Source organism: Aotus nancymaae, unplaced genomic scaffold (genome assembly GCF_030222135.1).
Source record: "Aotus nancymaae isolate 86718 unplaced genomic scaffold, 86718_ANA_hifiasm-v0.15.2.pri h1tg000089l, whole genome shotgun sequence".
Taxonomy (NCBI): domain Eukaryota; kingdom Metazoa; phylum Chordata; class Mammalia; order Primates; family Aotidae; genus Aotus; species Aotus nancymaae.
The window spans coordinates 17,256,250-17,282,065 of record NW_026988504.1 but is presented as its reverse complement, the minus strand read 5'-3'; the positions used below and the strand labels follow the sequence as shown (position 1 = coordinate 17,282,065).

Here is a 25,816-nt window from a genome sequence, read left to right as displayed (position 1 = left end):
AATGCCATATAATTCTGTAAATCATAATATAGTTTATAGTCTTGTCTGAGGTAGTTGCATTTTGTCAAGCATCTGATTCCCTACCAGATAAGTTATTTTTCAATGCAGAAGCCAGTCTTTAAGTACACAATTAAATCAGAAGTCACAAAGAGTAAAATGTCTATCTAGGGACTGCCTCTGCATTTCAGTCATTTACTTGTTTTCACTGGCTAAGAGGTCAGAGATCAATGAGACTTGTCTCTTTAATTCTGGTTCTTAGATACAAAATAAAGATCCACTATGCAAAAGCTCAAAATTCCTATAAAGAAAAGCTTAGGAACTCATAATTTTATAACTGGCTGTCTACAAATAATTTTTGAATGGTTCAGGAAAAAAAAAAAAGATAAAAAGGGGACATGCACTGTGGAGACCTGCTGTGGTCTCCACATTTTCATTTCTGCTGAGTACTGCCTTGCCGCTGAGCAAAGGTCCCATTACATAAAGAGAATGTGATTTTTGTTTGTTTGTTTTGTTTTTGAGACAGGGCCTCACTCTGTCATCCAGACTGGAGTGCAATGGTGCCATCTTGGCTCACTGCAACCTCCACCTCCTGGATTCAAGTGATTCTCCCATCTCAACTTCCCAAACAGCTGAGACTATAGGCATGCACCACCAAGTCCCCAACTGATTTTTGTATTTTTTGTTCTTTTGGTATTTCTTTCCATTAAGGCCTACTGAGAGATTAAAAATGACGGAGGAGACCTGTTTATTAATGATCACATGTGTGACTAAAGTTTACACAGAGTGCCTGACCTAAAACGCAGCCTTTCACTGCTGCAAGGTAAATTCAGCCATCAGGATTCTTTCTGTAAATCTGGGCTGTAGAATCACATTTGAACTTTTCATTTGTCCAAAAGGACAGGGGAGACGGCAGGAGGCAAGTATGTGCCCGGATAAGGACCCCTTTCTGCCCTGCTTATGGCAGAAGAGGTCCATGCAGAGGACACACTACAAATATGTGTGAAAGAAAGATGAGCTGTGGATCAAATGAGCAGGGCAGCTTCTGACTCGATCAAATCACATTCTTCCTAGAATCACTGCTTCAATGGTCATTTTTTATTAAAAGAAAAACAATTCAAAACACATGATAAGAAATTAGAGTTTTTATCAATACACAAATAATTTTACTTAAAACCAACCCAGTTACGTATTTTAAAAAACTGCAGAACCTCTCCGCACCGGTGTCCACACCTAGAATAGGTTCATGTGGAACCTACAGTCCTACCCAGGAGCATCAGTAAGTGATGGGCCAGGTACTCACTGACACGTTTCTTGACACTGAGACGGTTGCAAACAAAACATCTTTCCCGCCTGGATGAAGCAAGAGTTCACATAAAAGAGCTTTATAAAATGTCTATGAAGGAGAACTGGTAATATCAGAAAAGCTCCAGCACTTCAATTGAATATAATCCTCTATTATTCTTTTCTTGATTTAATTTCTGTAGCTCCCGAAAACTTACTTCAATTTTGTTGAGCTCGGAATAAACAGATATCTAAAGAAAAAAGTTTCAGAGTATCTTTTACTATAATGTCTACACAGAAACAAATCTTCCATGATTATTAAGTTTTTTAACGATCAATTTTAAGAATAAATTGTAATTCAGGTGATACTTGGGTACAAATAAAATCAGTATATGTCAAATAATCACAAACCTGAGATTTCACAAGCCTGTAAAGATTTATCAGTAGCCTTTTTGCTTCTGGCATCATTACTACAACAGTAAAATTTGCATCCAGAAGTAGGCATATCCAATCCATAATCTGAAGATGAATAGGAAAAGGAAAGTTAAGATTTTAAATTTAAGTTCAGGTTAATTCATTTTACAAAGTTCATAAATATATTAAACAGTTAGGAGAAAAATAAATCTTTATAAATAAAATCTGAACATTTTAGTTTAGAGATAGAGGAATTTCTAAGAAATATAAAAAGGGTCATTTCTGGCTTTAAAAAATTTATTTTAATTAAAAAAAAAAAAGGCAGTGGCACAATTCATGGCTTATTGGAGCCTCCAAACACCTGGGCTGAAGTGATCCTCCTGCCTGCATCTCCCAGATAGCTGCAGCCATCCAGAGTAGGTAGGATTACAGATGCACCACCACACCCCGCTAATTTTTAACATTTTTTGCAGAGATGGGGTTTTGCGTTATTGCCCTGCTAGTCTTTAACGCCTGGCCTCAAGCAATCCTCCAACATTAGCCTCCCAAAGTGCTAAGATTACAGGTGTCAGCCACTGTGCCCGGCCAATAGTTGTCTTTTATTTTTAAAAATTTTACTTTTCAGTTTTGATAATTTTCAGTTACCAAAAAAAAAAAAATCCACTCATCTTCTATTCTGTAAAATACATTTTCCCCCAAGGACAGGGTGTTGTGTATTACAGATGAGCTACCATAAACTAGGATTATTACTAAGCACTTATGAAAGTTTCTTATGTAGTCCTCCATCTTCCAATGGTGTAGTAACATGCAAATATCACTGTAATGACAAAGCGCCCAGGAAACTGGTCATCCATTTGGGGACGGGGAGCTGATCCCTGTGGAACTCCTTATGTTAAATTAAATTCTGTATGTATCAAAGAGTTAAACACAAGAAATAAAACCATGAATACAGTAGGAAAAACTGGTGACTATTTTCATAATCTTAGAGTGGGAAGGGGCTTATACATAATATAAGCCATAAAGAAGTCAGAGGAAAAGTTTCACTAATTTTAATAGCATGAAAATGAAAACGTGTCTGTCAAAAATTACACTAAAGAGAGTAAAAAGACAAATATAAAAAAAGTACTTACAATGCATATGATAGAAAAAGGCTAATTTCCTTAATATAAAAAGAACTGTTTATATACCACAAGACAGGAAATGTAATAAATATATGGACAAAGAACCCAACTAGGCAGATTCACAGAAAGAAATATAAATGGCCAAGAGACGGTTCACTTCTCTCATTATCAAAGAAATGCAAAATAAAATGAGCTAACACCTGTTACCATCTGAGTGGCACAGAGTAAGTTTGACAAAACTGGGTGTCAGTAAGAATGTGAAAAAGAATGTCTCAGACCTTGCTGGTGGTAGTTGTCACAACTCTTTGGAAAGATAGTCTGGCATTTTGAAAACTAAAAATGCACATGCCATTCCATCCAATAATTTCTCTTGTGGGAATTTATCCAATAGGCATTCTCATAAATATACAAGAATATTTGTATAAAGATACTCACTGAAGGTTTGCAACAGCAAAAAATGGTAAACAACAGAAATGCCCACCAATAAAGGATTCACAGATACATTAATATATATTTGTAAAATGAAATAGTATGCATTGGTAAAAAGGAATGAGGCAGATTTATGTCTACTGGTCCAGGAAATGTCTAAAATACTGTTGAGTGAAAAAAACCAAACTGCAGAATAGCACACATACTTATAATCTCATTCATGTTAGACAAAACAAGAGAAAGTCAAGTTTGTGTATGTTTAGACAGAAGAGAAACTCTTGGTCAAGCTGGTGGCTCACACCTGTAATCTTAACGCTTTGGAAAGCCGAGGAGGGAGGATCACTTGAGCCCAGGAGTCTGAGGGCAGCTTGGATAACATAGTGAGATCTTGTCTCTATTTTTTAAAAAAGAGAAAATAAACTCTTAATGTTGGTTAGCTCCAGCCTGGGCAACAGAGCAAGACTCTGTCTCAAATAAAAACAAAAAACAAAAGAACAATCAACTTATCTTTAGACTGGTTAAGTGTCTTATGCCTGTAATCCACGTGCTTCAGGAGCCCAAGGCAGGAAGATCACTTAAGCCCAGCAGTGTGAGAGCAGCCTGGGCAACACAGGGAGTCCCTGTCTCTAAAAGAAAAACTAAAATAAAAAAATTGAATTTTGGCCGGGCATGGTGGTTCACACCTATAATCCTAGCACTTTGGGAGGCCGAGGCAGGCAGATCACCTGAGGTCAGGAATTCAAGACGAGCCTGGTCAACATGGTGAAACCCTGTTTCTACTAAAAACATAAAAATTAGCCGGGCATGGTGGCACATGCCTGTAATCCTAGCTACTTGGGAGGATGAGGCAGAAGAATCGCTTGAACCTGGAAGGTGGAGGTTGCAGTGAGTTGAGATTGTGCCACTGCACTCTAGCCTGGGAGACAAAGGGAGACTCCTACTCAAAAAAAAAAAAAAAAAAAAAGAGGAAGAAAGAAAAATATTGTCTTTTAATGTGGTGTGGTGGCATGCACCTGTAGTCTCATCTACTTGGGAGGCTAAGGGCAGAGGACTGCTTCAGGGCAGGATTCATGGCTGCACTGAGCTGTGATTGCCACTGCACTCCAGTGTGGTTGACTGGGCGAGACCTTACCTTCTTAAAAAGGAAAAAAAAAGTTATTTTCTAAATGAAAAATACCAAATTCAGTGTTTAAAATCCTTAATTAGAATAGCATATTACCAAACCGAAACAATTTACTGTTTTTACTGCTTCTATGTGGGATGGTTGATCTTGAGCCTGCAGGGAGCAAGCTGGCCCCAGATTTCTCCAAGTCCACATTTCTTTGCCTCCAATTCTTACATGTCCAAAGACAAGGAACTATAGACACGCCTTTGTAGGAGGGTGAATATATTATTTTTAAATTTTTTTTTACTGTTTCTTAAATAAGTATTATTTTTAAAGAGGGAGTACCATAGGATTCTCTGGGAATATTTTTTCACTAATCTTTATTCTCTTATTCTTTTTTTGTTTTTTTGGAGATGGAGTTCTGCTTGTTGCCCAGGCTGGAGTGCAGTGGCATGATCTCGGCTCACCGCAGCCTCTGCTTTCCGAGTTCAAACAATTCTCCTGCCTCAGCCTCCCAAGCATCTGGAGTTACAGGCATGCACTACCATGCCCAGCTAATTTTATATTTTTAGTAGAGACAGGGTTTCATCATGTTGGCCAGGTTGGTCTCAAACTCCTGACCTCAGGTGATCCACCCACCTCAGCCTCCCAAAGTGCTGGGATTACAGGCATGAACCACCACGCCTGTCCTATTCTCTTATTCTTGAGATAATTAAGGGTGCAACATATTAACAGCCCCTTCCTGTTGTCCCATATCAAGGTTAAGGAAATTCTTGGAAAAGGGTCATAACGAAGAATCAAGAATTTAAGATAAATTAAAATTCTATGGTGTAGAATTATGGATCTAGAAATCTAGTAAATGAGAGCCTCTCCATTTCTAACTGCAGTGGTTTGGTTTTATGAGGGAAGAGATTCCTATGGCCTAAGACAAGAAGTCAGCTCTTGAATCCAGGTGCTGACCTTGAATACAACTGTTTTTTACAGATTGTTCCCAGCACCAAATCAAAGTAAAAAAAAAAATCTCACCTGGTTCAAGGTAGGAGGGTGTATTCCAGGAAGAGTCAAAGTAGCATTTTCGCTACACTTCAGATAAAGGAAATACAAATACTTGAGAAACAGCTGGGTGGAAAAAAAAAATGGACAATTTATCACTTTGATAGAAAAACTTCCTCTTATTATATAAACCAATCAAGAAGACTAAAAAAATTTTAAGAGGATGTTCAGTTTAACTATACATCAAACAAATACACCAGACATCTGGACACAATAATGAAGAAAATGCAGTCCCTCCCATTAATGAGGAGCTCATCTGGTTTAGGGGTAGTGGTGGTGATAAGCTTATTGTTTATAAATAATAGGTAAAGGAGAGAGAATCCTTCTCTCAGCAACTCTTTTTAGTGTTTACTCATTTATAACTTAGGAAGCTTAACTTGGCCTTCAAGTTTGGCACAAGGAATATGTCATGGTCTATCAGCCTAGAATCACTCTAGTTTTCCCAGCAGGTGTTTGCCATGAGAGCTGGACAACCTCTTACTCACATGAAAGAATTTGATAACCTTTAGAATGCTCTAACAGTTGGTTACAGTTAAATAGCAAAATTTAAGCTGGAAATAAAATTCTATAGAACTTGTATGAACACTTACTGTGATATGCTGTGCTGGGATGTCTTTCAAATGAGGCAGAAGAAATGTTTCACTATATGCTGAATGAAGAATTGCATTACTTAGGACTAAAGGAAAAGCTTATTTCAATAATTTATACAAAACTTTTATGTCTCTAAAAGAGCTCTATCACCACTCTCCTAATCATTGGAGATCATGTGGAATACTTTAATTGCTATTTATTCAGAATATTAATCTTCAGAATTGATAGAACTTCTGTGTTAGTATAGCTTCTTCTTCCTTTTTTTTTTTTTTTTAAATCTGATGTAGAGATGGGGGTCTTGTCATGTTGCCCAGGCTGGTCTCAGATTCCTGGGCTCAGACAATCCTCCTGTCTAAGCCTCCCAAAGTACTGGGACTACAGGCATGAGCCACATGCCCAGCCTAGTATAGCTTTTTAATTAAAACAGGTTTGAGTGAACCTTACTTAATGTGGCACTGAACATAATCTATTTTCAAACAGAAATAAAAACCAATTAGAAAAGGAAAGAAAAATCTTAAATTACTTTGTTACTCCTTAGTTATTGCTTGGCAAATAACTATACCCTGTAAAGAGAAACAGAAGGATGCTCTATTTCAAAGGATACAGTAGAGCTGCTCTTTTTGGTATCACAGGGCATGAAGTGGTCTCCTTTGTTTTGGCCTGGGGCTTTTCATTTAACTCTTGATCACACTTATTGCATTTATCTTCTTCAGGATTGAAGCCATTTTGAAGAATTTCAGTTTGCTCTTCCATTTTCTCATCATGTACAGAATTACTACAGTCAAAAACTGACTCCATATTGACATCTGTTTCTTGAAGACTGTCATCAGCAATGCTATGATGTTAAGTGAAAGCAAGAGGTTAATCCTTATCACCAAACTTTTAGGAAAAATTTCATTTTCTAAGCATCGAAGTTTTAGAAATCAAATAATGTAACAGATTATAAAGAGAAGGAAAAGGACCATTACAGTGTAACTTACCTTAGGAAAATTTTTAAGCAAGCACAGGTGACCAATTCAGGAATGTCAGGGAAGTGCTGTAGACAGAGTTGTAACAACTGTACATCTTTCTTTTGTAAGGCAATCTCCATTAAGTCGGGGCACAGACTAAGACAAAAAAATCTGAATGACTAATACATATTAAGACTCTCAACTGCAGATAATTTATAAGCCTTTTCAGAGTTTCAGAAGATAAGAACTATAAAAAACAAGGTCAGAAGAGTCATGCACGTACAGTGTGGTACACACAAATAGCTACCTGTAAGAAAGCACATGCGTTTGGGTAAGCTGCATCAGACAGTTCCGGGGATAAAATGATGGTTCTGCTTTACACCTTTCCAGAAGTCCTGTTACTGTGTCCCCAATTACAGTATGAAAGTCAGGTGTCTGTTTAATAGCCAAAAATTTCCGTAGTTCTACTTCAATGTGTTTTTCTGAATCTTTCTGCAAGGGCAGAATTAAAGAATTCCGTTTGACATATTAATAATCTCACTACGAACTTAAAAGTTTCCTGGCACAACATTTTGTCAAATGACTAACAGTTTTCATGCATTTCTGCAAAGCTGGAGTTGATACTGCAAAGTTAAATAGTAAGATAACACCATATCAATCTCACGAGGTGACAGCGAGCATCAAAGAAGCCAAAATATTGGATCAGTTCTGACACCCTTAAGACACTACACAGATGTTAGCTATAGCTATAAAGATGATCATAAAAATAAGACAGAGGAGTAGCAGTAGATAGGATTTCTTTGAAACACCTGAGTTGGATTTTTCATATTTCTATTATTATTTATTTACCATTACGGTTGACAAAAGTTGTTTGGATGGTGGAACCTCTGGCTGTAAACTCACTTCAATTTTTCGTCTCCTTAACTGGAATTAAGTAAATTGATTAGGATCACAAAACAATACAAGAGATCCAATATACATTTAGAGAGATATCATATACTCCAAAGAGATTAGCACATTTTGCTCTCATCGAAAACTTTTGAAAATAAATATAACTAATAGACTACATGTGGCATTTCTGGATAAAGAATGTGAGGTTACTGAATTCAAGCCTCAAACTGTCCTGTCATTAACATCAAATCTGTAAGGGTTGTAAGGATATGATTCATTAAAATAATTCAGTCTTTTTCTGTTTTTCAACATTCATACTAACATTTCAATTTCAGCCACGAAACTTACAATTCTTCTTGACGGCTCTGAGTTCTGGGCTTCAAGTCCACATTCTTGAGGTGTTTCCCAGTTTACAAAATGGGGCGTGACATGAGTTCCTAAGAAGATGCAAAATGCACAATTTCTGGAATGTTCTGACTTACTGATTTTTATCCAACTAAACAATCAAAGAACAATTTAAAAAACCCACTCATACAATTTAAGAGAGACTTTAAAGCCCATGTAATTCTACTGATAACCTCAGATAAGTAAATCATAATATAGTAAAAAGGCTGTATGTCCAACAATATTAAGCCAACAGATGAGCCCATCAGTAAACAAGGGAGGACAGAGGTATTACTGATTTTGTGTGGGGGTTCTCCCATTGCCCCTAAAGTAAGAAGAACACTGGCATTCAAAACACAGTGTAGGCCGGGCGCGGTGGCTCACGCCTGTAATCCCAGCACTCTGGGAGGCTGAGGCGGGTGGATCACGAGGTCAAGAGATCGAGACCATCCTGGCCAACATGGTGAAACCCCGTCTCTACTAAAAAATACAAAAATAAGCTGGGCATGGTGGCGCATGCCTGTAGTCCCAGATACAAGGGAGGCTGAGGCAGGAGAACTGCTTGAACCCGGGAGGCGGAAGTTGCAGTGAGCTGAGATCGAGCCACTGCACTCCAGCCTGGCAACACAGTGAGACTCCATCTCAAAAAAAACAAAAAACAAAAAACAAAAAACCACACAGTGTAGCTCTTCAGCTTACAACAGTATCTGCAATCTGGACCATTCACAAGTTTCAAACTTGTTTTTTTTTTTTTCCTTTTTCTGTGGAGAATGGGGTTTTACTATGTTGCCCAGGCTGGTCTGGAACTCCTGGGCTCAAACTATCCTCCCGCCTCTGTCTCCTTAAGTGTTGGGATTACAGGCGTGAGACACTGTGCCTGGTCTGTTCACAAGTTTCGATAAACAGTGGTAAATTTCAAAATTAAGAACAAGCTTTACAAATAAAAGACTGTTGGAAGCTATATGAAACTAAAGGTTAATAAAATGGTTTGTATTAATAAAACAAATTAAGTTTCTACCTGGATCTTGACTATGCTTGAGTTTTCCAAGAGCACCTGCTAATGATGATACTTCACACTTGTATGGAATCACAGTCAGAGATCTTCCATGTAGCATAAACAAATTTTCCCCATAGTACCAGAGCTACAAAAAAAGTTATCCAAAACATAAGCAAATTTTTTTTCTCTTTTAAGATCTGACTCAATAAAGCTTTATCACTTATTGTATAAGCTCTCAGTATTAAAAAGAACAAGGCAAAGTCAAGCAACTTCCGAGAAGAATTTCATATGTAGAGCTTATTAAACAGGCTTATTTCTGCCCAAGTCTGAATGAAGCATAGTTTAAAGAATATTTTCCACTCAGAAAGTTGTAACCAACATATACATTTTAAAAACCTCAATTGTTTAAAATTAATGGTGCCACTATTACACATCTATTAATGTAATAATTACCAAGGCTATTATAACATGGGCAAACTTCTGATGCACTCAATTTAAAAACCAGAATTTAACACTTTATATCTTATGATTGTAAAAATAAGACAGGTATATGGCAAAAAAAAATCTTGAAGGAACAATGAAATAAAAAAATAAATTTGAAATAATGAATAATAAAATGATAAAGCAAATAAAATAAAATAAGTTGTAAATTGATAGCTGATGCTATGAGAGAAAAAGAAAAACAACAACAATAACAACAAAAAAAATAATAAGTTGTAACAAAAAAGTTTGTAAGTTTATTCACAATAAAAAATTGTGGGTTGGGCACGGTGGCTCCCGCCTGTAATCCCAGCACTTTGGGGGGCCGAGGTGGGTGGATCACAAGGTCAGGAGATCGAGACCATACTGGCTAACATGGTGAAACCCATTCTCTACTAAAAATATAAAAAATTAGCCAAGTGTGGTGGCACGAGCCTGTAGTCCCAGCTACTTGGGAGGCTCAGGCAGGAGAATCACTTGAACCCAGGAGGCAGAGGTTGCAGTGAGTGGAGATGGCGCCACTGCACTCCAGCCTGGGCAACTGAGCGAGACTCTGTCTCAAAAAAGAAAATTGTGAATAGTTAATTTTGTTAAAATTACTTGTTCACATATAAATTATAATTAAATTATATGCTGAGAAACCTTGTCTCTTTATCCTCAAATTACAATTACCAAAACATCCTGTTGCCTTGATTTACATTTTATTTGTATATGAATATTCATTCACAAAGTAACTAAAACTTACTGTGCACCTTGCTAAGCATTGAAAATACAACGGAGAACAAAACACAGAAGGAACCCTGCCTCAGGAAGTTCACAGTCTGATCAGCTTCACTTTTAATTCATTTAAGTATTTTAATATAATTTCATGGTAACAATTAACATATAATCTAAAAGATTAATTTATTAGAAAAAGTAACAGCTTGAGGGTGTGTAGTTCAAAATATGTAAGTAAAAAGACAAAACAAAAGAGCAGCTAAAAACAAAAGCTGTTTTATTAAATAGTTAATTGTTCTGGCAATAATTTAGAATTTTGGGAGTGATAAACATAAGGAAGTGATTTCAACAATAACCAAACTAAACATAATCTCTCAGGTAAAAAAAAATTCTTAATTTAATCGATAACTGCCAAAATATTGATCAATAGATTGATTGATTGAGATGGGATCACACTATGTTGCCCAGGCTGGACTGAAGCAGCTATTCACAGGCACAATCATATAGCACTATAGCCTTGAACTCCTGCTTCAACCTCCTCCGTAGCAGGGACTACAGACACACACCACCACACCTGGGTTGAAAAGCTGCCAAAATATTTAGATCCAAAGAGACCTTACAGCATATTTATTAGGCACAAAAATAACTACATTTCTGAGGCAGAAGGATCACTTGAAACCAAGAGTTCAAGACCAGCCTGGGCAACACAGTGAGGTCCTATCTCAAAACAAAACACAACAAAATAACTAAATCAGAGAAAGTACTCAAGTGAAACAACTTACTTGACCACTGGTCCCTTGAGGTAACTCTTTTGAAGTCTGTAGTGTTTGAAATTTTATGTTCCATACAGAGAGGCATTCTATAAAATAAGACATACAAATTCAGAAAAAGTCCCAAGTACAAATATATAAGTTTTGCTTTAATTTAGTACACAAATGAATTATGAATACAGTGATTGCCATATGAGCTGGAAGAAATGAGAGCTCTTGGTAAGAAACAGCCTGGGAAGGTGAGCCCTGAGGAAGAAAGGGCTTTATGAATCGGGAATAACAGTGAAAAACACCCAACAAAGAAAAGCCCAAGACCAGATGGCTTCATTGGTAAATTCTACAAATTTAAAAATGAACACTAAATCTTCCCAAACTCTTTCAAAATACAAAAGAGCAGTAAATACTTCCTAAATCCACTCAGGCTTTTGGTTACTCTGACACCAAAGCCAGACAAAAGACACCATACAAAAAAACTACAGCGCAATAACCCCATGTGTATAGATGCGAAACAAAAAATCCTCACCAAAATACCAATAAACCAAATCCAACGGCAAATATTAAGATCCATGACCAAGTGGGATTTACTCCAGGGATGAAAGGGTAGTTCAACAAATGAAAACCAATCAGTGTAGTACATACATCAACAGAACAAAGAGATAACCATATGATCTTGGCACAAAGCACTGTACAAACTCCAACGCTCCTTTATGATAAACTCAGAAAGCTAGGAAGAGGAAGGAACATCCTTAACATGATAAAGAGCATCTATGAAAAACCCACAATTACCATCACTCAATAGTGAGACTAAAAGCCTTCCCCTTAAGATAAGGAAAAAGACAAGGGTCCTGCCCTGCCCTCTTCCCCACTGCTGTTCTACACAACTATCATTACACTGAGTGGTTAAAGACTGAAAACTTTCTCCCTAAAATGAAGAACAAGACAAGGAGGCTTATTTTTACCACTTCTATTCAAGTTCTAGCCAGAGTAATTAGGCAAGAAGAAGAAAAACAAAAATCCAAATTTTGTTTATTTGTTTTGAGATAGAGTCTCACTGTCGCCCAGGCTGGAGTGCAGTGGCATGATCTTGGCTCACTGCAACCTCTGCCTCCTGGGTTCAAGCGATTCTCCTGCCTCAGCCTCCCAAGTAGCTGGGATTACAGGCGCATGCTACCACACCCGGTTAATTTTTGTATTTTTAGTAGAGACGGGGTTTCACCATGATGACCAGGCTGGTCTCGAACTCCTAACCTCAGATGATCCACCCACCTCAGCTTCCCAAAGCGCAGAGGTTTACAGGTGTGAGCTACCACACCTGGCCAAATATCCAAATTTAAATGGAGGTAAAACTAACTCTATTCACAGATGACATGATCCTGTATAGAGAAGATCCCAAAGAATCCACAGGAAAATATCAGCATTAATTCAGCAAAGATGTAGGGTACAAAATCAACATACAAAAATCAGATGCTCCTATATACTAAAAATGAAAAGCAAATTAAGAAAAAAGATTCCATGTATATTAGCATCCAAAAGAATAAAATACCTAGGAATAAATTTAATGAAGGAAGTGAATGCATGTACACTGAAAGTTATAAAACACTGCTGAATAAAACTAAGGAAGACATAAACAAATAGACACATCCTATGTTCATCAATTGGAAGACTTAATATTAATATGGCAATACTGCACAAAGCAACCTACAAACTCAGTTCAATCTCTATCAAAATTCCAACAGTCTTTTTTGCAGAAATGGAAAAGCCAACCTTCAAAATCACATGGAATAATTGCAAGGGACCTAAACAGCAAAAACAAACTTGAAAAGGAAGAACAAAGTTGGAGAGCTCATACTTCCTGATTTCCAAACTGACTATAAAGTTACAGTAATCAAAACAGTGTGGTACTGGTCCAGTGCAATAGACTGAGAGTCAGCTAGGGCCAACTGATTATTCAACAAATGTGTCAGGACCACTGAGGTGCTGGGACAACTGGAGAGCCACATGCAAAGGAATAAAGTTAATCCCTTATTTTACACATTACACAAAAATAATTAAAAAGGGATCAACAACCTAAATATAAGCTAAAACTGCCAGGCGTGGTGGCTCATGCCTGTAATCCCAGCACTTTAGGAGGCTGAGGCGGGTGGATCACAAGGTCAGGAGTTGGAGACCAGCCTGACCAGCGTGGTAAAACCCTGTCTCTACTAAAAATTCAAAAATTAGCTGGGCGTGGTGGCAAATGCCTGTAATCCCGGCTACTCAGGAGGCTGAAGGAGGAGAATTGCTTGAACCCGGGAGGCAGAGGTTTCAGTGAGCCGAGATCATGCCACAGTACTCCAGCCTGGGTGACAGAGCAAGACTCTGTCTCAACAAAAAAAAAAAAAAAAAAAAAAAAGAGCTAAACCACAACATTCTTGGAAGAAAATGTGGGGATAAGTCTTTATGACCTTAGATTTGGCCATGGATTCTTGGATGTGGCACCAAAAGCACAAGCAACAAAAGAAAAACAAAAACTGGACTTCATGAAACTTAAAACTTTTATGCACCAGGGACATTATCAAGAAAGTGAAGACAACTTATGGAATGTGAGAAAATATTCGTAAATCATATGTCTGATAAGGGTCTAGTAACTAGAATGTATAAAGAACGCTTATAATTCAACAACAAAAAGACAACCTAATTTAAAAATAGGCAAAGGACTCGAATAGACGTTTCTCCAAAGAAGACATATAAACAGCCAATGAGCATATGAAAAAATATTCAACACCCTTAGTCATTAGAGAAATGCAAATCAAAACCAAACAAGTACCACCTCACACCCACTAGGATAACCAGAATCCAAAATAAGGAAAATAGTCACGTGTGAGCAAGAATGTAGGAAAACTGGGAACCATTGTACAATGCTGGTGGGAATGTAAAATGGTTCGGTCACTGTGGAGTTTGGCAGTTCTTCGAAAAGGTAAACACAATCAATAACTAAAAGAGTATAACTAAAATGTTTGTAATGTGAAGAAATGACAAATGCCTGAGGTGATGGATACCCCATTTACTCTGATGTGATTATTATGCATTGCATGCTTGTATCAAAATATCTCATATACCCCTTAAATACACATACCTATTATGTACCCATAAAAATTAAAAAATGAAAAGTTAAATATAGAATTAACATATGACCCAGTAATTCCCCTTCTAGGTAGGTTATATCCCACAGAACTAGAAACTGGTACACAAACAAATACATGCACACCAATATTCATAGCATTATTCACAATAACCAAAAGGTGGAAATAGCTGAAATATCCATGAATGGATGAACAGATAAACACACTGTGTTATATATAGAGAATGGAATATTTTTATACCCTGAAAAGGAATGAAACACTGATACATACAACAATGTAGATGAACCTCAAAAACATTTGGCTAGCCAGGCGTGGCGGCTCATGCTTGTAATCCCAACACTTTGAGAGGCTGAGGCAGGAGGATCTCATAGCAAGACCTTCATTGCTACTAAAAACTAAATACAAAGAAGCCAGACACAAAAAGTATTGTATGATTTCATTTACACAAATATTCCTAATAGGTAAATCCATAGAAGAACGGAGATTGGTGGTTGCCAGGGATAGAGGGTGGAGGAGAATGAGGAGTCACTGCCTAATGGGTCCAGAGATTCCTTTTGACATGATGAAAATGTTTTAAAACTAGATAGAAGTTGGTCAGGTGCAGTGGCTCACGCTTGTAATTCCAGCACTTTGGGAGGCTGAGGTGGGTGGATCACTTGAGGTTAGGAGTTCGAGACCAGCCTGACCATCATGGTGAAACACCATCTCTACTAAAAACAGAAAAAAAAATTAGCCAGGCGTGGTGGTGCATGCCTATAATCCCAGCTACCTGGAAGGTTGAGGCAGGAGAATCACTTGAACCCAGGAGGTGGAGGTTGCAGTGAGCTGAGATCCTGTCATTGCACTCCAGCCTGGGCAACAAAACTCCATCTAAAAAAACCACAAACTATACAGAAGTGGTAGCTGCACAACAAAAGCCATTGGATCGTTCACTTTAAAGTAGTTCATTTTTCTTCTAAAAGGGCCTACCAAAAATTAAAAATAGATGAAAGTAAAAAATGAAAAAAGAAAAGTAAAAAAGAGCATTAAAAATTTTTTAAAATAAAAGTTCATTTTGTATTATGTAAATTTCATCTTAATTTTAAAAGAAAGAATGTATGGTTCATGTATGGCAACAGGAGAGTGTTGAAACATATTGTGGGGCAGCCATTCAATGAAATTCAATGAAATAGTACGCAGCTATTAAAACAACAAGGAAGAGAAAAGAATAATATCATATGCAAAGATGTCTGAGAGATCTTGGGTAGGTGAATAAATAAGGTACACAAACAGTATGTATGGTGTGCTACCACGTGTGTTAAACGAGGAGGGAAAAATCCTTAAGTAGTAGTATTTGCTTGTATATGGACCAAAAAAAAAACCATGGAAAGAGACACAGGAAACTCTATATTAGCTAGCGGGGTTTTTTTGGGCAGGGAAATAGAGCAGGAATAAGAAAGAGAGGAAGATGGGAGGAGAGAGAGGAGAAGCACAGCATAGTCAAATGGTGAAGAGCCCGGACTTTAGAGTGGCAGGGTAAGTGGCCTAACAGAGTTAACTTGTTCCGGTTGAATCCTAGTTCTACTACTAATGATCATCCCTAAAAGAGGGTTGATAACTGTATTTCCTTCCATATGGTTGTTAGAGGAGTAAATGATACAAATAATGAGGTAATCTTAGTAAAGAGCCAGGCACATGGTTTAGTTATACTATAACTAGGAGCTCCTGTTTCTTTTTTTCTTTGAGACAATCTCACTCTGTCAATTAGGCTGAAAGGAGTGGTGCAATCTTGGCCTCCAGGGTTTGTGCATCAACAGGCCCAGCTAACTTTTTGTATTTTCAGTAGAGACATGGGGTTTCACCATGTTGGCCAAGCTGGTCTCAAACTCGTGGCCTCAAGCAAACTGCCTGTCTTAGCCTCCCAAAGTGCTGGGATTAGAGGCGTGAGCCACCATGCCAGGGAGGAGCTCCTATCTTAATAATAAGCAGGAGAAATACAGAATAAAGTACACAGGTGAGGATGGGCATATCAAGTGTGTAGTCAATACAGAGCCTCACCTGAACAAAGCAGAGAGTTCTTGCTCAGAATTTGGGAGAAAACGTTGGAAAAGGTGGATGGGTCTAGACCGTGAAGGGACTTATGCTAAATGATGGATTCTGAGTTTTCTAGTGAAGGCTGGGGTCTGCGATCCTCTACTGGCAAGGAGCAATCGTGTTCTTCATGACAGACCAAAAAGTCTGGAGGGGAGCTGGTGGGTAGAGAGGTGAGGTGGTGACGAAAATCCTATTCAGAAGTCACAGAGACTAAAGGCACACTATTAGGTCCCACATTTCAAAGTGTCCATGTCCAGTGGATTTCCATGCTGTGAAATGTTGCTAGGAATCCAATCCTCAAATGCAAGGCTTACTAATGTTTCAAATACCTGCAGACTAGTATAAAGGAGTGTTTTTGAAAGATTAATCAGCCAGGCACGGTGGCTCACGCCTGTAATCCCAGGATTTTGGGAGGCCGAGGCAGCTGGATAATGAGGTCAGGAGTTCGAGACCAGTCTGGCCAACACGGTGAAACCCCATCTCTACTAAATATACAAAAATTAGCTGGGCATGGTGGCTCACGCCTGTAGTCCCAGCTATTCAGGAGGCAGAGGTTGCAGTGAGCCGAGATCGCACCACTGCACCCCAGCCCAGGCAACAGAGTAAGACTGCATCTCAAAATAAAAAGATTAATCAATGCAAAATAAAAATAAAAAGCCAATTCAAGATGAATTAGGAAAGTACAAAAAGAACTGAGTATGCTGATAAAGAGAATGAGCTAGGCTGGGAATAAAGAAATGAGAAAAGGAAGACTAAAAGAGACACTGTGAAGGAAAAATACAAAGGCTTTCTTAATTAATTGGATTTCAGTTACCCTTAGAAGCTGCTAGTGGACTTCCCAGGACTGCAACGTGATCCTGATCCAGGACAGTGAGTGCAACTCCATGTTGAGTGTTACCAGACACAACAGCCTTGAACAACAGTGACCCAACTAAGCTCCGATTTTCTTCTGGGTCAGTTGGACGTATTGGTATCAAGGTTTCATATATACAACCATCAGAGCCTGTTGGAAATAAGCATTTGTTGGTGGTTATTGAAGGGCACTTCTGTATCTATTATAGTTAAGTGTACTAAGTTGTTTTTAAGATTTTACCAATTTGATAAAAGCCAATCAGAAAAATAAACAAGCCCATCACTGTGCTCTCTCTTAAAGAATACTACAAATTTAAACTGGGGAAAGGAGCATTATTAATAAAAATCTCAGTAAGAAATGTAATACTCAAGAAATACAAACTGTAAATACCTGCAATAACTTAAAATATTGAGAAGGAACTGCCAAGAATATAGATAATCTAGTCCCTAAAAGGATATATCCCTCATTAGAAACTAGCATCTGGTCTATACATTCTATTTCTTTGCTTGTTTGTTTTTTTCAGGCAGGGTCTCACTCTGTGGCCCAAGACTGTAGTGCAGTGGTGTGATCACAGCTCACTGTAGCCTCAACCTCCTGCGCTCAAGTGATCTATCTTTCCACCTCAGGCTCCCAAATAGCTGGGACTACAGGTATACACACCTCACCCAGCTAATTTAAAAAAAAAATTTTTTTTTTTAGAGATAGGGTCTCGCTATGTTGCCCAGGCTGGTCTCCAGCTCTTGGCTCAAGTGATCCTCCTGCCTTGGTCTCCCAAAGTGCTGGGATTACAGATGTGAGCCACCGTGCTCAGTCTACTATAATTCTTCCTACCCAATCACCCTGAAGAGCATATGAAATTGCTCTTTCTTGTGGGCCAACTGAATTTCGGCAGTTTCATGTGATTCCAGCTATTGCTATATAAAGATTTATATGACCCTTTGGTTTAGACTTCCTCACTTCAAAGATCATTAAGCTAAACATTAAGTACATTCCAATAACCTCCAAGACATGAGAATGATAGAAGCCTTTTAAAAAATAGCCACTGCAAACATCTGTACATTGAAAAACTTCACAAAGATTTTCAATTGTGATAATACGGAAACGTTTCCTAAATACTGCTCTTGTTTATTTCTCCATCACCTTCTCAGAACAACTTCAAAAGCAGCTGTGAAGGGTGGAGGGGAGCGGATACTACAAAGACTTTTTTTTCTTTTTTGCCCTAGAGGCCTAAGACTGGGATTATACTTTAGATCATTTCATAAAGGTAGACTCCAAGGCATTACAGTCTGTAAAAAGCAAGTGGCATGGGCCAAAGCTGCTGTTAGTCTCCTTTTGCTCATCTGTCTCAGTCACTATTCAAAGAAGGACACAGTAAATTTAATGGCTGGAAAAAAGGAGCAGAGGGACCATTCAATGCCAAGCATAGACTGTTTATGGTTCACTAATTACACTCTCAAAGAACCACCTAAGGGTGGTTTTACCACCTGAGGGCTTTACCACCTAAAAGGTGATTTCTCTTTTTCATTGGTATTAATATTGTTACTTACTGCTTACAGTACATTTTAAGGCATAAAATGTAGAGAAGCAATGTTTGAAAAGGATGCTGTACCTAAAGTACCTCAGTAGGCCCTCAAAACACAGCATCACTGATCTAACGCATGGCCAGACATGCAAAGTACAGAAAGTGAAAGCATGGGCTGGATGTGGTGGCTCACGCCTGTAATCTCAGCAGTTTGGGAGGCCGAGGCAGGTGGATCACCTGAGGTCAGAAGTTCGAGACCAGCCTGGCCAACATGGTGAAACCCTGTCTATACTAAAAATACAAAAATGGGCCGGGCGCGGTGGCTCAAGCCTGTAATCCCAGCACTTTGGGAGGCCGAGGCGGGTGGATCACGAGGTCAAGAGATCGAGACCATCCTGGTCAACATGGTGAAACCCCATCTCTACTAATACAAAAAATTAGCTGGGCACGGTGGCGCGTGCCTGTAATCCCAGCTACTCAGGAGGCTGAGGCAGGAGAATTGCCTGAACCCAGGAGGCGGAGGTTGCGGTGAGCCGAGATCGCGCCATTGCACTCCAGCCTGGGTATCAAGAGCGAAACTCCGCCTCAAAAAAAAAAAAAAAAATACAAAAATGAGCCGGGCGTGGTGGTGGGCACCTGTAATTCCAGCTACATGGGAGGCTGAGGCAGGAAACTGTTTGAACTTGGGAGGCAGAGGTTGCAGTGAGCAGAGGTCATACCACTGAACTACAGCCTGGGCAACAGAGCAAGAATGTCCCCCTAAAAAAAGTGAAAGCATGAATGCTCTACGTAAGCACAAAAAGGGCTGTAATGGAATGCTTCACAAAGTCTACGATTCAAAAACATACACTATCCTGTAATATTCCTCTATTTATAATCTCTGAAAGTTCAAAGAAATAAAACTTACTTACTTAATGACATCAAAGCGATGAATTTCCTATCTACAGATGCTGTAAAACTCTCTATAACAGAGTTTTCATCTTGTCCAAATAAGAGTGTATATTTGCTTAAGACACGTGAGTTAAACATTTGTACATAAGCAAAGTAATTTCCATGCTGCAAAAAAAAAAGAATTTATAAATATTTCCATTTCAACCAACTACCTTTATATTGTGCTAAAACCAGTTGTTACCCCATTCTAATTACATCAACGAGTACTTGAAAAACATCTTGTCCAATTAAATTTAAAATGTTGATTTTTTGTTGTTGTTTATTTGTTTGTTTTGAGGCAGGGTCTTGCTCTGTGGCCCAGGCTGGACTACAGTGGTGTGATCTTGGCTCACTGCAACCTCTACTTCCCAGGCTCAAGCAATCCTCCTGCCTCAGCCTCCCCTGTATCTGGGAATACAGGTGTGCGCTACCACGCTCCACTATTTTTCTTTTTTTAAGAGACGAGGTCACTACATCCAGCCTTAAATTTAAGAGGTTATTAAAAACTTAGAGATCTTCTGAGAGAATAATAAAGTCCCATTTTCGTTTAAAAATTTATGATTTTGAAATTTCACAGCTGGACACAGTGGCTCACACCTGTAATCACAGGACTTCAAAAGGCCAAGGTGGGAGGATCCCTTGAGCCCAAGGAGTTTCGAGACCAGCATCGGTAACAGAGTGAGACTCTGTCTCTACAAAACATAAAACATAAGCCAGGCATGGGTAGTGCATGCCTGGAGTCCCAGCTACTCAGTAAGCTGAGGTGGGAGGATCGCTTGAGCTAGGAGGTTGAGGCTGCAGTGAACCATGATGGCACCACTGCACTCAAGCCTGGGTGACAGGGCAAGACCCTTTCTCTAAATAAAATTTTTTTAAAAAAAGAAATTTCACAAATTGGGCCAGGAATTCAAGAAATCACTTACTTTTTCAGTAATAAAAATTAAAACAGGATGCCTGAATACTATGAAAAACTTTGTCCATCTACAAAAGAAAAAAAAATTGTAAGATGCAAAAATCACCAGCTGGGAGAAACGTTATCAGTCAAAATTCAATCAGTTTTCACTAAATATTTTTTAGAATCAGAGAGACATCAGAGAACACTTAATATGGTGTTTCAAAACATATACCACAGGGAGTATGCATTTGTTAAATGCAGCTCTGGATTAAATGCAGGTTGTCGACCTCCCCAGATGATAATGTGAATCGTAAGGTTCTAAGAGGGGTGATGCAGTGCTTCCTAAACTTAAATTGACTCCCCATCTCATTTTTTTCAGAGTTACTTTTGGGACTTGAGTTCTGAGGGAAACATTAAGATCTTATTATTCAAGTGACAGAGGAAACTGAGGCACAGAGAAGTTATCGGCTGCATAGTCAGTTTGTGGCAAAGTAGCAACTAGAACTTAAATCCTTCAAAGATTTCCCTCATAACAGTTGCTCACACCTTAGAGGTATTCATCAGGTCAGTCTAATATATAACAGGTTATTGTCCACGTTGTAAGTATAAGTCTTCACTCTGACTTTTGGAAAATTAGTTTCTACCAGGTTGACCTGGAGAGAACAAGTCAAATGAAGAGGAAATGTGATGAAATAAAGAAGATCGGAAAGATGTGAAATCACGAAATGTCCTTCTGTCCCTTGAAGTGTCACTTTTCCAGTTTTATTTCAGAACCTTAACACACATCATGATTTCACTAACAAGATGCACTTTTAGCCAGGGGCAAAGGATGGGAGCTTGGTAGTCAGGGCAATACGACAGACAAAAAAAAAAAGATTCTGGTCTTTTGGGATAACCCATTTCATCCTCAAATAACTGAGTATCCAGTTCTGTCAAGACCTCATATGACTCTATAGTTTCTTCAATAATCATGTCCAGAAGCTTTTTAGAATGTTATTTCAGTCAATGTTTTATAAGTAATTTTAAATTAAGTTCTTTTATTATGTTTATAGCCAAAATACTTTTGAACAAGGCAAAAAATGTTCAGCGCATTTTTATTTTGATAAATTTACTTACAAGTATTGAAACTTACTTAATCACTTCTTCATCAGAGATAACGGTTTCAATTTTCTGCTGGGGCTCTGCAAGCAAGGCCTCTAAACCACGAACAGCACCTTCCTTGAAGAGCACCAAGGGTTCTGTCCCTTGCACTGAAAGTATCCTACATACTTCAGCTGATAACTGGAAGAACATAAAAAATTTTAATTTTTATTCTAAAACAACTTATACCTAATATAAAGGATAAGGATATTTATATAAGTCCTTTTTTTTTTTTTTTTTTTTGAGAGAGTGTTGCTCTGTCACCCATGCTGGAGTGCAGTGACACAATCTCGGCTCACCACAACCTCCGCCTCCCGGGTTCAAGCAATTCTCCTGCCTCAGCCTCCCAAGTAGCTGGGGTTACAGGCGCACACAACCATGCCTGGCTAAATTTTGTATTTTTAGTAGAGAAGGGGGGTTTCATCATGTTGGCCAGGCTGGTCTCGAACTCCTGACCTTGTGATCCGCCTGCTTCAGCATCCCAAAGTGCTGGGATTACATGTGTGTGCCACTGTGCCTGGCCTAGAGAAGGCTTCTTTTTCAGTGACTGCTTTGTTTTCATTTTAATTTTGCTTTATAATTATCTATGGTTCCAAAATCTAACCTACAACATAAAATACATTTAGAAGTCTTAACTTTTTCTCTTATCCTCTCTACCCAGGCCCCTGCTTTAATCCATAAGTTCATTTTCGGTTTATCCACTGTGACTACTAGAGGTTAGGCTAAAACTTGGGTTTCTTAAAATTGGGGAAGATACAAATAAGCCATTAATGCAAATGTACATGCAATTCTGGTGTTAGACAAGAATGGATGCCACAATTGTAACTACAGCCTGCAATTCCAGAAAAAGAAGTTAATACTATGTGTAAGGTAAAACAAAAAAAAAAAACCCTCGTGCGAAAAATTCAGGATTGTGTTATTAATTTCAAGGCAAATGAAAAAACTGGAGCCAGGGAACAGCACAGCTAGCTGGCTGAAAATTTCAAGGATCCAGGCAACAACTGCATTATATCTGAATTAGCCCGATTGTGAGCCATTTCTAAAATGTGTCAATTATATTTAGACATTTAGAACTGGAAAGAACTTTCAAGATTAACCTAGTTCAAGATCCTCATTTTATAAGTAAGAAAAAATGAATGTACTTTAGGTCATTAGTACAACATGTACAGCTAGTCATATTTTTTATTTTATTTTTACTGCATTATGTGTCACTCTTAAAAACATACATGAAACTTGCAGGGTCTATTCTACCTATTCTAAGAAAGGGCACAGGAAGTTCATTTGCTCTCACAAAAGACATATTCCAAACATCCAAACTTATGCAAATAAGTATAAATTTCTCATTCATGAATTATATAAATCCTCATCTCCTTAACTCATGAACACGTTCCTAAGATACACTGTAAGATAATTAGAATGAAAACCTGATTAGGACCTTATGCTTATTTTCTCAGAGGTATCAAAATAAATAACACATACTTTATTATGAATGATTCTATTTCACCAATAAGCTAAATAAATATGTTGGAAAATTCAAAGACTTACTGTAGCTTTAAATACTTTATCCAGGTTTACATCTTCATTATTCCATATTCTTAAAACCTTAAATCAAAACATACTAGTTAAAAACTATCCTATTCTCCATTTACATATAATAAATACAAATAGTTAACAGTCAACATTTACGTTGTATATATTATATAAAAGTTTTAAAACTCACCTTATTATCGTGTACAACAATATACTCCCCAGTTTGAAAGTTGCACACAGCTGGACATGTTATAATTTGACCTTGTTTCACTGACCAGCTTCCCAAAGGTTTCTGATCAGAAACCTAATGAAATTAAGATAAATACAATATTCAAGAAGTCAATTTCAGACATTAAAAGCAATTAAATTTATCATCAATGAAAGAAACCATTAAAATGACAGCATTTAACAAATTTCCTGGTTGGGTACAGTGGCTCACGCCTGTAATCCCAGCACTTTGGGAGGCAGGCAGAGGCAGGTGGATCACCTGAGGTCAGGAGTTGGAGACCAGCCTGACCAACGTGGTAAACCCTGCCTCTACTAAAAATACAAAAATTAGCAGGGCGTGGTGGCATACCCCTGTAATCCCAGCTACACGGGAGGCTGAGGCAGGAGAACCGCTTGAACCCAGGAGGTGGAGGTTGCAGTGAGCTGAGATTGTGCCACTGCACTTAAGCCTGGGCAACAAGAGCAAAACTCCATAGTAAAAAAAAAAAAAAAAAAAAAAAAAGTTAATATAAAGACAGGCACAGTGGCTCACACCTGTAACTATAGCCTGCAATTCCAGAAAGAGGGTCTCCTTCGTGGCCCAGGCTCGAGTTTGGTGTGATCTCGGCTCACTGCAACATCCGCCTCTCAGGTTCAAGCGATTCTCGAGCCGCAGCCTCCCAAGTAGCTGGGATTACAAGTGCACACCATTTGGTCTGGCTAATTTTTCTATTTTCAGTAGACACAGGATTTCACCATGTTGGCCAGGCTGGTCTCGAACTCCTGACCTCAAGTGATCCGCCCACCTCGGCCTCCCAAACTTCTGCGATTACAGGCGGGAGCCACTGCCCCCAGGCAAAATTTTAAAGGGGTAGTTAAAATGAAAATATAACAAAGTCCCTAAATAAGTAAACAACGCTTTGTTAAAAAACAGCGCAGCCGGGCGCAGTGGCTCACGCCTGTAATCCCAGCACTTTGGGAGGCCGAGGTGGGTGGATCACGAGGTCAAGAGATCGAGACCATCCTGGTCAACATGGTGAAACCCCGTCTCTACTTAAATACAAAAATTAGCCGGGCATGGTGGGACGCGCCTGTAGTCCCAGCTACTTGGGAGGCTGAGGCAGGAGAATTGCTTAAACCCAGGAGGCGGAGGTTGCAGTGAGCCAAGATTGCGCCACTGCACTCCAGCCTGGCGCCTGGCGACAGAGCGAGACTCTGTCTCAAAAACAAAAAAAAACAAAACAAAAACAGTACATTTTAAAAATTGATTCTATTATGCCTCTGAACAGAGGTATGGGAAATTAAGTAGGGACAGCTGGGGATCATGTCTATCCAATTCCAATCAGCCTCTGTATTCCTATGTAGGAGCTGCAAAACTGCAAATCTACTTGACAGCTCAAATAAAACCCAACAGAGTCAGAAGAGTCAAAACACAACAGGGAGCTGCTGGCAACGTGTTCTCAAAACGTCAAAGCAGATAGATAGCTAACTTCTTTAAAACATGGAAAACTGTTCAGCAGCCCAGATAAAAGTAACTGTTTTCTATGCGACCGCCAAGAGCAAGGTGAGAAAGTGTTCTCAATCAGGCTTTAGGCATAAAAGGGGGCAGGGCTTGCAGATTTTCCCGGGACTCGACTCCAGGATTTACAGAGTAACCGAGGTGCCAACAGACAAGTCACTTGGAGTCAAGATTCTTACCGAGCTATCAAGAAAAGTCCCTTCACCCTCTAAAATTGTCCCCCTCCCACCCAAGGAGAGGGGTGTGAAGTGTACAGACACAGGGCTAAACCACTATTCCCAGTCTGTCAGTGTAATCCTCTCCCGCCAAACCAATCTCCCGCGGGCAGCTAAGATGTTAAAGACCCCAGGACAGAATCTTAGCAAGGCCATCTCCGCGAGTTCCGAAGCAAAAGCATAGGTTCTCTTTCTTTTTCGAATCTAACCCGCGTGCACTCAGAAGCTCTGCCCCTGCAACTCGGAAATATGACTTTACAAGAAGGCAAGCATCCAGACTGTAGACCTCACTCAGCGACCCCGACAGGCCAAGCCGGCTCTCAGCTAAGCCCACTCCACGATCTCTTTCTGAAGCTGTGGGAAACTCAAGCTCGGGCTCCGCACTCAGAAAGGGGCGAGAAGGCAGTTGGGGCGCTCCTGATCCTATCGCCTTCACCTTATAGAGGATGACGGTCCTGCCGTTGTCTGTCACTAGGAACTGGTCTGCTTTGCTGCTCTGCTCCACGCCTAGGAGTCCTTCAGACCCGGCGCTCAGGACTACCGAAGACAACGTGAACTCTTCTTCCAGCGATGCCATTTTGAGCAAACCCAGGGACGGCCGCGCTCCCTCCCGGCAGGCCTCGCGCT

General features: G+C 39.1%; 1 protein-coding gene and 1 non-coding gene across 6 annotated transcripts; both read right to left on the bottom strand.

The window, feature by feature from the left end:
* Nucleotides 1–1,073: 1,073 nt before the first annotated feature.
* Nucleotides 1,074–25,814, bottom strand: NOL11 (nucleolar protein 11). Of its 5 annotated transcripts, XM_064369661.1 has the most exons (19): nt 25,626–25,814; nt 23,439–23,552; nt 23,264–23,320; nt 21,711–21,859; nt 20,607–20,664; nt 19,665–19,809; nt 17,193–17,381; nt 11,196–11,272; nt 9,238–9,361; nt 8,184–8,272; nt 7,794–7,868; nt 7,252–7,436; nt 6,975–7,100; nt 6,599–6,829; nt 5,994–6,072; nt 5,377–5,469; nt 3,547–3,639; nt 1,693–1,800; nt 1,074–1,532 (listed from the first exon to the last, which is right to left on the bottom strand). In XM_064369661.1, the coding sequence occupies exons 1-19, from the start codon at nt 25,764–25,766 to the stop codon at nt 1,416–1,418; spliced, it is 2,250 nt and encodes a 749-aa protein (XP_064225731.1). In that variant the 5' UTR covers nt 25,767–25,814; the 3' UTR covers nt 1,074–1,415. The 5 variants fall into 5 exon arrangements, with proteins under 5 accessions (XP_064225731.1, XP_012309288.2, XP_064225732.1 ...); XM_012453865.2 differs by lacking the exon at nt 3,547–3,639; XM_064369662.1 differs by lacking the exon at nt 7,794–7,868.
* Nucleotides 4,497–4,627, bottom strand: LOC135271735 (small nucleolar RNA SNORA38). Its single transcript, XR_010339871.1, has one exon. It is a non-coding gene; the product is annotated as a small nucleolar RNA SNORA38 (small nucleolar RNA).
* Nucleotides 25,815–25,816: the final 2 nt, after the last annotated feature.

What these genes read in the sequence shown, in the direction of transcription:
- NOL11 (XM_064369661.1), bottom strand. Translation starts at nt 25,766, where the DNA reads ATGGCATCGCTGGAAGAAGAGTTCACGTTGTCTTCGGTAGTCCTGAGC. An exon ending in ATAAAGTATTTAAAGCTACA is followed by an intron (nt 21,860 to 23,263) that starts GTAAGTCTTTGA and finishes ATGTTCTTCCAG; the next exon opens with TTATCAGCTGAAGTATGTAG. An exon ending in TCCCAGCACAGCATATCACA is followed by an intron (nt 5,470 to 5,993) that starts GTAAGTGTTCAT and finishes TTTTCCACCCAG; the next exon opens with CTGTTTCTCAAGTATTTGTA.